The sequence below is a fragment of the Panthera onca genome, chromosome A1, assembly GCF_046562875.1.
Source record: "Panthera onca isolate mPanOnc1 chromosome A1, mPanOnc1 haplotype 2, whole genome shotgun sequence".
Taxonomy (NCBI): domain Eukaryota; kingdom Metazoa; phylum Chordata; class Mammalia; order Carnivora; family Felidae; genus Panthera; species Panthera onca.
The window spans coordinates 199046846-199061161 of NC_138339.1; the positions used below are offsets into that span (position 1 = coordinate 199046846).

Here is a 14316-nt window from a genome sequence, read left to right on the forward strand (position 1 = left end):
CTATTTTTTTCTCCTACATTGTACCTCATTATATTTTATTTGCTCAGATATAAACTTTTATGTAGCTGTAAGAATAATGTTTTTTTTGTTGTTGTTGTTAAACTATCCCATAAACTGCATATTATTTTTAGGAAGAAAATGCATTCTTTTAAAGAAACAAGTCTTTGTTTGGAGACTTTTTCCCCCAGATTAGAGGATATATTTTATCTTTATTCTATAATTATGAAATATCCTTATTAGAAAAGCCAAAAAAAGAAGGTCTTGTAAAGTTTTTAGTTCCAGGACTATACATTTATATGTAAAATAAAGTGATTGTGCTGTAAAAATATCATAGTTATTATTCCAGAGACAAATATCATAGTTTTCTCTAATTAAAAAAACTGTCATGTGTGCTTTTGGGATTGATTATTGATAATGAGATGAGTTGGGATGAAAGGATTTATTTTGTTTATTTTTATTCCTGAATTATTACTAATGTGGTATATGTACAAATCAGTAATAATTCAAAAATATTATTCTTAATAACTCAGGAATTAAGCCGAACTTTGACCAATGTAGAATCCATTGATGTCCTAATTTCAAATTCTCAAAAGAAATCTGATTTAGCCCAGCTTGGGCCTTGTACCACAGCAGAAACATGGCTACTAGTTGCCTCCAAAATGACATTTCCACAGATGTCCCCATGGGTGTCCACAGTGGCTGCAGGATTACTGGGAAGAGGAGCTGATTTAATTAACTTCAAGAGTGTTTATGTTAGCACACTTAAAAGTAATTCATCATTATAATAGGCACTGGAGGAACAAAGAAGGAGAACCAGCCTGCCTTTGATGAAGCTAGTGATTTCCTGGGGATAGATTATAGTTCTGGGACTTGCAAAAAGGAAATATTAGAGAACAATATGACATAGGATCTTACTATGTTGAAAGTGTGTTTGACAGCCAGTGAAAAGAGTAGCTTTCTAGGTCAGCTCACTTTGTTGAGGACAGCTTTATGTAGGAAGTTAGACTTGAGATTTTCATTGAAAATAGTGGAGTCAGATTTTTTTTTTTTTAAGGGCAGGATTTTATATGGGCAGACATAAGAGAGAAGATTTTAAGATTTAGTTTAGGTTTCACCTTTTCCTGATTCTTGCAAGCTGAGTTAAAAGTCCTTTCAAATTCTCTTCTAACACACCTTATTTGTAGTATATGCTGCCATGTAATTAAGTAATGTCTGTCTTCCAACTTGACTGGGGATATCCTGAGGACAGAACAGTGGTTTAGTCTGCATTTCTAGTGTTTAGCACGGTGTGGGGATCTCTTCCTAAAATGTGGACTGTTTGACTGGACGGACAGACAGATAGATGGGCAGATGGATGGGATGGGATGGGATGGATGGATGGATGGATGGATGGATGGTGGATGGAAGGATGGATATATTTTACGTGAAAAAACTGACTTGGTCAAAGTCATGTAAGAAAGGATACCTAGCGAATAGTTGTAAAAGTCAGGGCAATATCCTATCTGAAACAGTATATATTTAGTTAAAGTTCTATATTTGGTTGTATAGGTAAAGTGAAATCTATATATGGCGCTTCTCAGAGGCCACAGATGTGAGTCTGCACCTGACCAAAGAAGCTTTGAAAAAGTCATCAAGAGCTCTTAGGAGAGTGGCATCATGAAAGTAGTAATTTGAGCAGACTGAAAGACTAGTGACTAGGAGCCTACTGTAGTAATCTGACCATACAGCAATGAGGTCATAGACCAGAAAAGTAGCAGTGAGGACGTAGCAGTTCAGACAAGGTCTAGAACACTCTGAAGATAGGATCTCCAGGAAATATATATACATATATATATATTATAAATGTGGATGATGAAGAGGGAACAGTAAGAAATCCATCCAAAATTTTGAGTTTGCCTGTTGGGAAAAGGGTAAAATATTGGCAGAATGGAAAACTGCCAAAGATAGTTTGCTTGAGGTAGGTGGCTAATAAGCTATGCTTTGGACCTATCAAACATAATATAGAATGCATTTTAAGTAATATAATTTAATAGCAATAACAAAAACCAGTTATGGGCCACATTATTAGAATAATGAAGAAGCCCTTTCCCCCTCCTCAGAAAGCATCATTTTCTCCCTGTGCAACCTACATGCGGCAATTTTGCATTCTTCCTGTCAGCTACGATATCAAGATATTTTCTCTTGGATATTAGAAGATGGAGTTGTTATCCATTAAAGTGATATGTTCATGTCTTCCAGAGGATTATTGAAGACATAAGGGTCATCAAGCCTCAAAAGAACATTTGAGAATTAGGGGCCCCATGACAGGTGAGACCTTCGCTCAAGCTTAAAAACAAACAACCAAACAGAAACACTGAAGGAAATCTTGTCAACATTATCAAAATTATTGCAAAAGATAGTAATTGTCATTATTAACTTTGGACTCTAATAGTATGTAAATTTATTATAAGTTCCTAAATAGTCTAGTGAAAAGAGAATATCATAGGATCTCGAATATCATAGGATCTCCAATTTATAACTCTAGATGAATTTTTCACGTGTTGATAGTGTACTTTGGATTTTGTGTATTCGTTTTTTTCTTTTTAAAACATTTTTTAACGTTTATTTATTTTTGAGAGACAGATTGCCAGCAGGGGAGGGGCAGAGAGAGAGGGAGACACAGAATCTGTAACAGGTTCCAGGCTCTGAGCTGTCAGCACAGAGCCCAATGTGGGGCTCAAACCCACCAACTGTGAGATCATGACCTGAGCTGAAGTCAGATGCTTAACTGACTGAGCCACCCAGGTGCTCCTATGCATTCATTTTTAATAGAGCACTTTCTAGATACCTAGTTACAAAAATGCTTGATTTTTAGTCTTGCATGTCTCACTTGCTAGCTTTGTGACTTCTGGGAATTGATGTGGTCTTTCTAAACCTTAGATTCCTCATTTGTAAACAGTTTTCTGAATGTGCATGAATATTGAATACAAAATGCACTGAATACAAACAATTGCTAGCATTATTTTATATAAATATTACTTTAAAGTTTTGTTAAACTAATTAACAATAACTTTGCAAATATTAAGTAAATAATAGTTTAGTAGATAAAGGTATGTTGAAATTAATCAGTTATTTTTATTAAAAAATTTTTAATGTTTATTTTTGAGAGAGAGAGAGAGAGAGATTGAGTGAGAGCAGGGGAGAGCAGAGAGAGAGAGAGACACAGGATCTGAAACAGGTTCCAGGCTCTGAGCTGTCCGCACAGAGCCCGATGCGGGGCTTGAACTCACAAACTGTGTGATCGTGACCTGAGCTGGAATCAGATGCTCAACCGACTGAGCCACTCAGGTGCCCCAATCAAAGTTATTCTTATGCTCAGGTTTATATTAAAATGTCACCATAGCTCATGCTTGGGACATTATAACTTGAAAGAATAGATCCTATTTACTATTTTGCAAAGCCAGATTAAGTAAACTATATCAAAACACATCCAGCAAAATAGAATTCTGTGAAATATGAAGAACAGACAGTTGTGTAAATTAGGTTTATGCATTTCCTAAATTTTATTCTGTAAAAGTATTTTCTTCCCTCTTTTTGTGTAGAATAGACCTGGGTTTAGAAATACAGTTTTTTGAGTGAATTATAATAGCCATTAATTTCCTAAACTATCAGAAATTTTGGCATAAAAATTACATAAAATATCGATTACAATTTGACATTAGTAATGTCACAACTCTGAATACACTCGGGCCAACAGCAGTGTTCAAACATGCTCTTGTATGTCCAAAAGCATGCTTATTCTCCCTCTCTACTGCTCTCCAGTATCTTCCAATTGAAATGTGATGGATCTTCCTGCCTCCTTGTAAATGTTCAATCTTCTTTCAAAGCGTCTGCAGAGTCTTCCAGCCAACAGGAAAGTGCTTTCCCTTCTCTGACTCATCATTGCCCGATAGTCAGAATTCTCCGGAAAATATCCTGTCATTCATTGTCGTTAGTTACTTGTGTTCTCATGTTTGTAGGAATGAAAGTTTCTTGGAGGCAGGGACTCCTTGGTAGTGATGTCTGAATCTTATAGCATATTGTATAAGAGCATATATATATATATATTATAGGTGTTCATTAACTATGTTTTGTTAAATTGTTGCAAAACAACAATTAGTTTATGGTGCTATTAACTACTTGCACACAATCTAGATTTTGTACAATTTGAAATATTATGAATAAAATCAACTGATGACTACTGACATTTTCTTGGATCAGATTCGGTTTTCTATATTTTTCATTGTTTCTTTATTCTTTGAAAATAATGAACTCCTTTGAAGGGAACGATTGGAAGTACTAAAGTCTAAACTTCTACTGCCTTCTTTATATTTTATGACGGCAATTTTCAAAACAATATTCCTGTCTATTGTGTAGAGAAGGTAAGACTCATCGAGGTGATGGAATATTCAACTGTTCTATGCCTTAGAAGTCACAAATAATTGCTTATGTACAATTAATATAATTAGTACATGTAGGAAAACTTTTTCTAACCCTTAAAAAGAATCATGTATGGAGTCATGGTACTCATATTTGTTTAAGCAATATTATAATATGCCTACACTCAAGTGAAATTGGGGTAGAGAAGTCTGATAAAATTCTAGAAAGGTATTACGCATAAATTTAAATACATTTTGATTATTTCACTCATTTTGAAAACCTGCCAAACAGATATTGGTATTTTTTTATTAATTAAAGTTTTCTTTAACTTTACACTATATTTGTAAGATAGGATTTTCTTAACACTCATGTGAGGTGCTCAGGGCAGTATTAACGACACTATTATACCCATAATACAGTGGAAGATGATAAAGTTCAGGTGACAGGCCCTGTAATCCCAAAGCAGAACAAAATACCAAGTCCAGATCATTGTTTTCTTTCAACAAAAAAAATCTGCATTCTAAACCGAATACAGTAGAAGAAACAGGAGGAAAGAAGGCAGACAGGAAGACACAATAGTGAGAAATAAAAGGAAGAAGAAATAATCACTTTGAAGTTATACCTTGACATTAGATGGCATATTTAAGCATGAAATAATATTAAGTTTTACTCTTGTTAATGTTCCTGTTTGTCTGAAACATTCTGAAGGCCTTTCCCTGGTTACATGTTTAAATACTAGTGGCTAATTGGGTGTTTCTTATTAAAGTACCTTAAAATATTGACTTTTTTTCCTTTTTCAGTTCCAGTCAGTTTTTCATAGAAGATTGTATAAGCTCACTAGGAGGAGCAGATTATTTTATCCCTTTGTCTCTTGCTGAGCTGCATTAAGAGGACTGTCTGGACTATTAAATTTCTTTATATCAAAGGCTTATCACCTCTACTAGGGGCTGAAAGGTTGATTGAAACTAAGAATTGGACAGCTAATAGGGCCAAAAGCACCAAAATGTGGCTGATAAATTTCCATGATAGATATTTTTTCAGCTAGAATTATTTCATGTTTCAAAGAAGGTCTTGCAGTACAACTTAATTAATTTCCTTGAAACAAATCTACTAACTTGATTGGCTGAAAAAATTATTTGAAAGCCAAAAACAGTAAGCAGCAAATGTCTTAGTTCTTTGTGTTATAAAGCAATAGATGTTCCTTTCGGCTGTATTTCTAAGTATTTTCCTTTCATTAATGTGGTACTTTTGACATATGGTCTAATTTACCTTTGTTAGCCCACAATTAAATCCTGTCCCAGTTTCTTTGATGTAGTATTATCAAAACTGCATGTGCTCTTATACATACCTCCAAGATAGGTCGGTACATGCAATTTGAAAGACTTTCTTTTCACACTAAGATTTTTAACCTGTCCTCATAACTCAGTCTCTTTAATCCTAGGATTAACCTAGCTACAATTCTGGGGAATCTTTTCTTTAAAGTGTTGCAATGTCTTTTTGCTATGTAGTGAAAAGAACTAACACAGTACTCCAATTAGGGCCTGACCCTTACGATGTGAAATGCAGCTTTCACTCAGTTTATCTCACACCTACACGTGGACCGTGCATACACATTCACTACACACAATGTACGGCTCTGTCTCTGGGGATGTAATTGGAGTTCTGTGGGTCTGAACCATCAAAAATATACTTCTATAGCTGCTTTTCACAAAGCTATGTGAATTTCTGGCATTAGGTCATCCATAAATACTACCCGACATAGATTTTCACATCTCAAATCCACCACTTTCTTGGACTTGAATTTGTGTCTATTTTGGTCTGAGAAATTCCTTTTTCAAGAGTCAATAACTAAATTTCTCACTAGCTTTTTTATCTTTTTTACTGGCTAATGAGGAAAAAACAGGAACCAATTCAGCCAAACATCAGGACTTAATTACAGTGTGATAACTAAATGATTAAGGCATAAATGACTAAGGTGAAGTTCATATAATGAGAAAGAGGTAGAATGTTGTTGCTCTCTAACATAATAGAAACTACTCAGATACAATGTCACACTACGTGGTATTTTTTCAGTACTTGAAAATTGATTAGTGATTTGTAAAACATGAAAGATCAAGATGTCATCATGTTTTACTTTGTCCTTGCAACATTAAACTGAATTTGTTAGATACTCAGGTTTAAAAATTATAAGATGACTTTTATTCACTTTGTTACTATTTTTTCAAGCAATTCTAATAACAGATTATCTTTGTCCCAGATAACCATACTTTCTGTTTTGATTTTATTAAGTTCTGTAACCTGTAAGTACCTGGCATTTTTAAAGAACTACAATAAGTGACAAACTGATAAAAAAGAACTGAGTTCTGATTACCTCATAGAGATTTAATTGAGCACAGAATATTAAAACATTAAGTAGAAAGGAATGTGAAATGATTTTTTTTATAGAAAGAAAAAAGTCACAAGTAAATTTCTTGGGAAAAGCTGCATTAGTATGGGCAGATTCCTCTGACATAGACTCATAATATGTGGTAATTATTCCCAGTTATGTTTCTTAAGCATTAACAGTTTATTATGAACACAGTGCAATTTATAAGCCTAATATTAGACTCAAATCTCCCAGGCTATTAGCTATGTTAACTCTGACTACACATGTTCAAGCAGAGTTGTGTTGCAGATATCGCAAAATAAAGGCTTAATTGATAAAGGAAATCTATTTTGCAACTTAAAAACTGTATTTTAGCCTTTTCAACAATTTTTATAGAGCTAGAAAAGTAGCACCTCATAGATTTAATTAAATATTTATGATTGTAAATAGATGATGAATATAAAGTTTGTATTCCTGTTTGTTGAAAAATTTTGCTATTAGAGTGAAGAAAAAATGCTTACAGACAAATCTTATCAGCAAGCTAGAAAGAAAATGTTAACTTTGTAATTTTACAGCCCAAATCCCTAGTTACATTTTAGGGAATCTTTTGTTTATCCCTACCTATTTATTTGCAGAATATGTCATTCATTTATAAATGCATTTTTATGTGTTTATTTATTTAAAAAACAACTGTATGCCAGAATGTCAGAATAAAAATATGGATTTGCATTTTTCAGAGCCCACAATTTCACTTTTCACTAGATGAAAAGGGTCCTACATTTAGCAGATTCTATGATTTTAATATTTCTAAATATGATAGTCAACATAAACATCCTTTCATTTAGTACAAACATATTATTTCCTGATCTTTTAGTCATTGCCTAAGGGAATCAAAAGGAAATTTGCATTCACCTGCTTCATCTTAAGTATAAAAAGTGCTTTCTCCTATGGAACAGAAAATTAGCAACATTCTTTTCAGATGTAGCACGGATATGTTAATGTTCCTTATAAGTCTTTATAAGAACTTTTGATAATTCTAGTTTCTTCTGGTAAACCTTATTTTGGGTTCTCTTTTTCTACCCATCCTTCAGAAATTCCAATAACACTATTTTTATCTGAGTAGGAAAACATTGGAATAAGCTTGCAAATCCATAGTGCTTATTTGATGTCATAATCTCTAGCTGTCTTCTTTTCCTTTTTCTAATTCCCAAGTGCTGATTTGCCTTTTCTTGACATTTTTATAAATACCTTTTATCTGTAAGTTTATGTCAATAAGATTAATTCTTAGGAACAATATGGGTTAACACTATGAAAAGTTTGAAACAGTCCCCTGTAACAGTATACTCATCAGTAATATTTTTAGCAATTTTTTTATTGAGGTGTAATTGACATATAACATTATGTCAGTTTCAGGTTTACAATATAGTGAGTTAATATTTGTATACATTGTGAATTGATAATTACAAGAAGTCTAGTTTCTGTCATCACCATATAAAGTTAAATAATATGCAATATAATATTGACTATAGTCACCATACTATACATTATATTCCCATGACTTATTTATTTTAAAACTGAAAGTTTGTGCCTCTTAACCCCCTTCTTCCATTTCTCCCCACCCGTCTTGCCTCTGACAACCACCAATTTGTTCTCTGATTATGAATTTTGTATTTCTGTGTGTTTTAAATTCCATATATAAGTGAAATCATATGGTTCTTTCTTTGTCTGAATTATCTCACTTAGCATAATACTCTCTACTTCCGTTCACATTGCTGCAAATGGCAAGATTTCATTATTTTTTTATGCCTGAGTTGTAGTCTACATAAACTTTGTTTCTATACCTTGGCTAGGCTAATAATGCTGCAGTGAATTAGGGTTGCATATATCTTTTCAAATTAGTGTTGTTGTTTTCTTCAGATACTACTTAGAAGTGGAATTGCTGGATCATATAGTATGCCTGTTTTTAGGTTTTTGAGGAATCTCTGTCTTCCATTGTGGCTGCACCCATTCATATTCCCACTAACAGTTCAGGAGGGTTCCCTTTCCTCCACATCATTGCCAAATCTGAAAAAGGTTGATAATAGCCATTCTGATAGGTGTAAAATGATATCTCTTTGTGGTTTTGATTTGCATTTCCCTAATGATTAGGGACATTGAGCATCTATGCATGTGCTTGTTGGCCATCTATATGTCTTATCTGGCAAAACATCTATTCAAGTCCTCTGCCTATTTTTAATTGGATTTTTGTTGTGTTGTCTTTGTCTTTTATTACAGTCTTTGTTTTAAGGTCTATTTCATCTGATATAAGTATAACTACCTAAGCTTTCTTTTGGTTTCCAAAAGTTGTAACAATTCTTTATGTATTTTGTGTATTAACTTCTTGTTGGATACATGATTTGCAAATATCTTCTTTCATTCAGTATGTTGCCTTTTTATTTTGTTGATGGTTTCCTTCACTGTGCAGAAGGTTTGTAGTTTGATATAGTCCCATTTGTTTATTTTTGCTTTTATTGCCATTACCTTTGGGGTGGGATCCAAAAAGCTATCCCCAAGTTCAATGTCAAGTTTACCACCTGTGTCCTCTTCTTGGAGGCTTAAGGTTTCTGGTCTTATATTCATCTTTAACCCATTTTGAGTTAATTTTATGATATAGGATAATAGTCCAGTTTCATTCTTTCGCACGTGGCTGCCCAGTTTTCCCAAACTACTTATTGAAGAGACTGCCCTTTCCCCATTGTATGTGCTTGGCTCTTTTGTCATAAAATGACCATATATTGCATGAGTCTATTTCCGGGCTCTCTATTCCATTACATTGCATTTGCTTTTATGCCCAAACCATACAATTTGCATTACTACACATTTGTAATACAGCTCAAAATCAGGGAGCTTGATACTTCTAGCTTTGTTCTTCTTTTTCAAAAATGCTTTGACCACTTGAGGTCTTTTGAGGTTCCATAGAATTTTAGGATTGATTGTACTATTTCTGTGAAAAATGCCTTTGGGATTTCCATAAAGATTGCACTTAATCTATAAATTACTTTGGATAATATGAACATTTTAAAAATATTAATTCTTCCAATCCATAAGTACAGAATATATTTCCATTTCATTGTATCTTCAATTTCTTTCATCGGCTTTTTTGTAGATTTCAGTGTACAGGTCCTTCACCTCCTTGATTAAATTTATTCCTAGTGATCTTACTCTTTTTGAAAAAAATATAAGTGGGGTTGTTTTCTTATTTTTTCTTTCTGATAGTTTTTGTTAATGTATAAAAACACAACATAATTTTTTATGTTCATTTTGTATCCTGCAAATTTGTTGAGTTTTTTAAATTAGATATAACATTTTTTTGGTGCAGTCTTTAGGGTTTTCTATATATAAAATTATGGGGGCTTTTTTGCAAATAATGAGTTTTACTTTTTTCTTTCCAATTTGGATGTCTTTTATTTCTTTTTCCTGCCTAGTTTTGGGTAGAACTTCCAATATTACGTTGAATAAAAATGATAGCAGTGGGCATCCTTGTCTTTTACGTGACCTTAGAGAAAAAGCTTTCAGATTTTCACCATTGAGTATGATATTAGCTGTAGGCTTGTCACATATGGCCTTTATTGTGTTGAGGAATATTCCATCTATATCCACTTTGTTAGGTGTTTTTATTATAAATGGATGTCAAATTTTGTCAAATGCTTTCTCTGTATCTATTGAGATGGTCTTATGACTTTTATCCTTCATTTTGTTAAGGTGATGTTATCATGTTGATTGAATTGGAGATATTGAACCTTCCTTGCATCACTGGAATAAATACCACTTGATTGTGGTGTATGATCTTTTTAATGTATTGTTTAATTTGGTTTGCTAATATTTTATTGAGGATTTTTGCATCTATGTCCATCAGGGATATAGGCCCATAATTGTCTTTTTTGAGGTGTTTTTGTCTGGTTCTTGTGTTAGGGTAACACGAGTCTCATAAAATGAGTTTGGAAGCATTTGCTTCTCTTCAATTTTTTGGAAAAGGTTGAGAAGGATAGGTATTAAATTGTCTTTGAATGTTTGCTAGAACTTACCAGTAAAGCCATCTGGTCCTAGACTTTTGTTTGTTGGAAGGTTTTTGATTACTGATTCACTCTCCTTGCTAGTAATCAGTCTACTCATAGTTTCTATTTTTTCTTGATTAGGTCTTAGAAGAATCTGTGTTTGTAGGAATTTTTCCATTTCTTCTAGGTTTTCTAATTTGTTGGTGTATAATTAATTTCTTGATCTTTTGTATTTCTTTGGTATTATTTGAAACTTGCCCTCTTTCATTTCCAATTTTATTTGTTTAAGCCCTCTCGCTATTGTTCTTAGTGAGTCTAGCTAAAAGTTTTTCATTTTTGTTTATTTTTTCGAAGAACTAGCTCTTAGTTTCATTGACCTTTTCTATTGTCTTTTGGAATTTTTTGAGCTCCTGGATCTGGATGTCTGTTTCCATTTCTAGGTTAGGGAAATTTTCAGCCATTATTTCTTCCAATAAGCTTTCTGTTTCCTTCTCTCTCTCTTCTCCTTCTGGGACTCCTATTTGTGAATGTTGTTCTGCTTGATGTTTTCTCATAAGTCTTTACTTTTTTTAATTTTTGCATTAAAGTATCTTTATTTTTTTTTCTTTTTGCTGCTCTGTTTGGGTGAGTTCCACTGCCCTGTCTCCCAAGTCACTGATCTTTTCTTTTGCTTCATCTACTTTGCTGTTGAACCCCTCCAGTATATTTTTCAGTTCAGTTATTGAATTCTTCAACTCTGTGACTTCTGTTTGTTACTTGCTTATATTTAACATCTCTCTATTGAAGTTCTCTCTGTGTTTATCCATTCTTCTCCTGAGATTGGTGAACATCTTTATGGCCATTAGATTGAACTCTTCCTCAGGTAAATCATTTATGTCTGTTTCATTATGGCTTTTTTTCTGATGTTTTATCTTATTTCACTTGGTACATATTCTTCTGTTTCTTCATTTTGCTTGGCTCTCTGTATTTGTTTCCCTGAATTAGGTGAGACTTCACAGGAAGACTGAGAGTGTGTTTTAGTCCACTATCTGTGAAGTGCCCTGGAAGTGATAGTCAGCTGATAATTGTCTCTTTGATTGTTTCAATCCTATAGGGCCCAGAAACATAACCGCCCCTAACCACTAGAGCCAGGCATTCAAGAAGTGTCTTCTGTATGGAGTGTGTGCAGTGGGTGCACTTACTTGCTTTGGTGGAGCTGTGGGGGGGGTGGGGGTTGGGCACCAAGCTGGAGCAAGCCCACCTGCCAGGTTTAGTGGGGCAGGGCCATGGGGAACTGCTGCTTTTAGCATAGTGAGGCTGAGGGGGAGCACCAGTCCAGGCAAGTCCACCTGCTAGGATTAGTTGGGCAAGGCTGCAGGAGAGCACAAAGTCATGACAAACAGAGCTCACAAGGTAGAATGAGAGCGCAAAATGGTGTCTGCCAGCACCTCTATTGTCAGAGAGAATTCCTTGCCCTTGAGAAGAGGCTCTAAGGTTAGCCAATGAATCTCCTTCACATAGGGTCTAGGCACTCTTCAACTTGATGCTTTTGTGCTGGGTCCCTAGGAAAGTGAGTCTTTATGTGGGCCCTTTAAGAACAGTGTCTCAGGGGGTGCCTGAGTGGCTCAGTCAGTTAAGTGTCCAAATGGTGATTTCAGCTCAGGTCATGATTTCACAGTTGTGAAATTGAGCCCCATGTTGGCCTCCACCCTGAGTGTAGACTCTCTCTTGGTATTCTTTCACTCCCTCTCTTTCTGGCCCTCCTCTTCCCTCTCTCTCCCTCTCTCTCTCTCTCTCTCTCTCTCTCTCTCTCCCTCCCTCCCTCCCTAAAAATAAATACATAAACATTTTAAAAATACGAGTCTCAGTTTCCTACTGCCCTTTTGGTCTCCTACACACAAGTCCCTTTGGTTTTCAAAACCAAATATTTTGGGTACTCATCTTTTCAGTGCAAACCCCAAGAGCTAAGGGTGTCTGCTGTGGACTCAAACCCCTTGCTCCTCAGGGATATGCTCCCCAGCTCTGCCATCCCTCCTGCTTCAGGGTCATGACACAATGGGGGGAGTGGGTTTTGACTAGACTCCATCTCTGCCTCTCCTACCCATCTCGATGTGGCCTTTTTACCCTTTGTTGTGGAGGGGCTGTTCAGCTAGTTTTCAGGTGTTTTTCAGAGAGATTTTTTCTATAAGTAGTTGTAAATTTGGTGGGCCTGTGAAAGAGGTGAGTCTTCCTACACTGCTGTCCTCAACTGTCCTCTTGATTTTGCCTTTAATAAGAATTAAGTATTGAACTAGCATGTTATCAAATGTTTGCTACTCTTTTTCTAGGGTTACCAGCTGGACACTGGAATAAAACTCTGTTAATGGACTTCCTGTTTCAAACATAAAAGGATGCAGATATTTTAACCTGCAACAAGCACAAAGAAACATATTTTTAGATATCTGTTTGTGGTATTGCAATTCTTTCTAATATGTTAATATTTTCTAAAATATAAGCTCTCTAGTATTACAAATTATTTTTCTATTAGCACAACAAACTTTCAGTGAAATTCTCATTATAGATATACAACTCTCAGTTCCATTTCTTATAAAAATTCTTTTCAAAGTATCTTCTTTCTAATGCATAATATTCTTGGCTGGAGAAAGAAAAAGTCTTATTAGGAAAAAGCAAAATAATATCTTTCCTTGTGGAAGCTTTCTAACACTTAAAACTCATAACTTCATTTCCTCTGCCTCTAAGCTACACTATGTAGAAGTCACTCCTAGTAAGTTATAATTAGACATGTAGGATAATTCTAATGATGTCTTACAACTGATGAAATCAGTTTCAGCCCTGTCTACCACCTGATTACCATGGAAACCATTGCTGGCCAACCAAGTAATTCTGATCAAAAGGAATTATTATTAATCCTCCTAGTATATGTTGGATAGGGATTTGCACAGCTTTTGTTAAAGTTTCTTGTGGAGGCTGAAAGGTCCAGTAAGGGTAAATATTAATTCTTAATGTGCTGGAGAGCAAGAATGGCTTAGTCTCTATGGGGCACAACTGGCTCTTGGTAAATCAGATATTAACAGATTATAGGATCAGCCTTGCACTACCCAGGGATTAGAGATAAACAGGTGAATTTGTAGAGGAGGAAAATAATTTCTAAAGCTGGCTTAACCAAGTCATTGCCTTGTCAAATTGGAATTTAAACAAGAAAGACAGAATGAACAAGAATTAGAAATTTGTTAAATAAAAAGGATGCCTGGATGGCTCAGTTGGTTAAGAATTCTACTCTTGGTTTTGGCTCAGGTCTTGATCTCATGGTTTGTGAGTTTGAACCCCATGTAGGGTTCTTTGCTGACAGTGTGGAACCTGCTTGGGATTCTCTCTGTCTCTCTACCTCTCATCAATCTCTCTCTCTCTCTCCCTCCCTCCCTTCCTCCCTCCCTCCCTCCCTCTCAAAATAAATAAATTAATTTTAAAAAAGAAATTTCTTAAATAATATTTATGTAAGTCCCAAGAAATTGAATGATAACACTCAACAGTTTTCTCCTT

The 14316-nt window shown here is 34.8% G+C and overlaps 1 protein-coding gene across 7 annotated transcripts in view; it reads left to right on the forward strand.

Annotated features, from left to right (window-relative positions):
* Nucleotides 1-14316, forward strand: part of PCDH9 (protocadherin 9) — a 916519-nt gene that overhangs the window by 765736 nt on the left and 136467 nt on the right. For 2 of the 7 annotated variants that reach the window (XM_060637023.2, XM_060637025.2), the window contains one exon: nucleotides 13104-13279. The exons of 4 other annotated variants lie outside the window; for them this stretch is intronic. In XM_060637023.2, coding sequence (XP_060493006.1) covers nucleotides 13104-13162 — 59 coding nt within the window. In that variant the 3' untranslated portion in view covers nucleotides 13163-13279. Of the gene's footprint in view, nucleotides 1-13103; nucleotides 13281-14316 lie in introns of those variants that run through there. One more of the 7 variants, XM_060637022.2, reaches the window with a different exon arrangement.